This window comes from Palaemon carinicauda, chromosome 9 (assembly GCF_036898095.1).
Source record: "Palaemon carinicauda isolate YSFRI2023 chromosome 9, ASM3689809v2, whole genome shotgun sequence".
Taxonomy (NCBI): Eukaryota; Metazoa; Arthropoda; class Malacostraca; order Decapoda; family Palaemonidae; genus Palaemon; species Palaemon carinicauda.
The window spans coordinates 7666676-7669804 of NC_090733.1; the positions used below are offsets into that span (position 1 = coordinate 7666676).

A 3129-nucleotide genomic window follows, 5' to 3' on the forward strand; every position below is an offset into this window, starting at 1 on the left:
TATATATATATATATATATATATATATATACATATATATATATATATATATATATATATATATATATCTATATATATATATATATATATATATATATATATATATATATATATATATATACATATATATATATATATATATATATATATATATATATATATATATATATATATATATATATATATATATATATATATATGGGATATACAGTGGAACCTCTAGTTGCAATCGTCTTTACATACGATAGTTCCAACACCCAAAGTAGAATTTGATCAAATTTTTGTCTCCAAGATCTGACATAGATCATACCCATGGAATTTTCTCGAAACTTCGGTCGTAGATTCTTGTTTACGCCAGTAGATGACAGCATATTGGAGGGATGCCATTGAGTATCACATCGGTCAGTTCTCTGTTCTTGTGCGCATCGTGTGGTTATCCTCTGTTCGGTATTTTATCAACTGCACTTATTATCTTCCTTTTTTCACGTTTTATTTTTTACCTTATGTATAATCATGGGTCCTAAGAAGCTTAGTTTCGGTACAAAGAAAACATGAATGTGGTGTGCGTGTGAGTGATATAACTAAAAATATGGCTGGAATATGTCTACTATCTTGACGATCATGAAGCAGAAGGCAGCTATTAAAGCAATCAAACCATCGCAGGGGATCACCATTATTTCTAAACGTCGTAGCCCTACTCTGGAAGAGATGGAACACCTTTTGTTGATATGGATGAAGGACAAAGAGATTGTTCGTGATACGATCACTGAATTGATCTTTTGTGAGAGGGCCATTGCTATCTATTGTGACTTGAAGACGGCGGACTCTAGGGGTGACGCGAGGGAGAGTTCAACTGATCCTACAACGGAGGAATTTAAGGCATCTCGTGGTTGGTTTGAGAAATTTAAGAGATGGACCAGAATTCCTTCAGTTGTTCGGCACGGAGAGGCTTCAAGTGCGGACACTAAGCCTGCTAACGATTTTGTTAAGAAATTTGAAAAGATCGTGGAGGATAAAAGCTACATAGAGCAGCAAGTTTTCAATTGTGATGAAACCGGTCTGTTTTGGAAAAAGATTCCAAGTCAAACGTACATCACCGCCGAAGAGAAGAAAATGCCTGGACATAAGCCTATGAAGGATCAGTTGACTCTTGACCTATGTGTCAACGCCAGCTTGCACTGCAAAATAATGCTGTTATTGGTTTATCATCCCGAAAACCGTAGGACATTTAAGGCACATAGCATCCATGAGAACATGCTGCATGTTTTGTGGCGTGCTAATTCTAAGGCTTTGGTTACTAGGCATTTCTTTGTTGAATGGGTAAACCTAGTTTTTGGCCTTGCTATCAAGAAGTACCTTCAGGAGAAGAATTTGCCTTTGAAGGGCTTGCTTTGTATTAATAATGCTCTCCTGCTCACACCCCAGGACTCGAAGATATTATCATCGACCAGTTCAAATTCATCAGAGTGCTGTATCTTCCACTGAACACCACCCTTATCCTCCAGCCCATGGACCAACATGTCATCTCTAATTTTGAAAAGCTCTACACCAAGCACATATTTAAGCAGTACTTTAATGTCACGCAAAGCATCAACTTAACTTTGCATAAATTTTGGAGGAGCCATTTCAATATCGTGCACTGCTTGAAGATCATAAATCAGGCTTGGGAGGGAGTAACCCATCAGACACTGAATTCAGCTTGGAAGAAGCTTTGGCATGATGCTGTTTCTCTAAAACATTTTGAAGGTTTTGGCCCCAAGCCTGAACTTATGCCTGCCGTAGAAGAAGACGTAGATGAGATTGTATCCCTTGGCATGTCCATGGGTCTGGAGGTCGATGAAGATGATATCACAGAACTTTTCGATGAGCATCATGAAGAGCTCACCACCGAGGAAGTCAAGGAGCTGTATGCCAAGCAGAATGATGAGTTCCAAGTGCAGTTGAGTGAGTCAGAGGACATCAAGGAGGTAGATCCCATCTTAAGTTCAGCTGAAATAAAACAGATGTTGGCATATCATCGACACGGGGTTGATTTCATTGATAAGCATCACCCAGAGAAACTTCAGATTTGCTGTGTAATTTAGTAATTCAATGATGTTTGTTTAACCCATTTCAGTAAAATTTTTGAAAGCCGTACCAAGCAACTTTCTCTCAATAGTTTCTTTAAAAAAAAAACTACAAAGTGATCAAGTGAGCGAGATGATTGAAAGAAAGTGAAGGAAAGAAAATTGAAACTGAATAGAGTGAAAGTGATGAAAAATAAAAATAAAAAAGAGAAATAATGTAAAAAAAAATATGAAACATAAAAATAAAAATAGATAAATAAGCTAAGTTAGGTTAAAGTTCACGTAGTGTAAGTTGGAGTGAGGTACGGAACGTTATCGCAGTCGCCATCTCTACCTCTTTGCCACCTTCCGTCTCCTCCTGCTTAGCAATTCCTGCACCTGCATTGGCCTGTCTCTAATGTAAAGTGATAATAAAAACCCCTTTTTTATCTATTATTTTTTTTTTATTATTCTTTTTTTTTACATCTTTCTGCATGATCCAATTGTATTAATGTAATGTGTAATTATATGTACCAATTTATTAAGGAGTTATCATAGGTTTTTGGGCTGTGGAATTATTTATACAAATTACAGTGTATTCTTATGGAAAAATTTGCACCAACATACGATTGTTTTAACGTCCAAAGCGGTGCCCGGAAAAAATTAAGATCGCACATAGAGTTCCCACAGTATATAAATATATATATATATATATATATATATATATATATATATATATATATATATATATATATATATATATATATATATATATATATATACATATATATATATATATATATATATATATATATATATATATACATATAAAAATATATATTTATATATACATATACTTATATATATATATATATATATATATATATATATATATATATATATATATATATATATATATATATTTATATATATATATATATATATATATATATATATATATATATATATATAATATATATATATATATATATATAAATATATATATATACATATGTATATATATATATATATATATATATATATATATATATATATATATATATATATATATATAAATATATATA

General features: G+C 32.0%; 1 protein-coding gene across 1 annotated transcript; it reads left to right on the forward strand.

Moving 5' to 3' along the window:
* Positions 1-620: 620 nt before the first annotated feature.
* Positions 621-2083, forward strand: LOC137646257 (tigger transposable element-derived protein 1-like). The gene is made up of 2 exons (XM_068379374.1): positions 621-1470; positions 1746-2083. Exons 1-2 carry the CDS (start codon positions 621-623, stop codon positions 2081-2083), a joined length of 1188 nt encoding a protein of 395 aa, XP_068235475.1.
* The last annotated feature ends 1046 nt before the right edge of the window (positions 2084-3129 follow it).

What these genes read in the sequence shown, in the direction of transcription:
- LOC137646257 (XM_068379374.1), top strand. Translation starts at nt 621, where the DNA reads ATGAAGCAGAAGGCAGCTATTAAAGCAATCAAACCATCGCAGGGGATC. An exon ending in TTCAAATTCATCAGAGTGCT is followed by an intron (nt 1,471 to 1,745) that starts GTATCTTCCACT and finishes AACATTTTGAAG; the next exon opens with GTTTTGGCCCCAAGCCTGAA.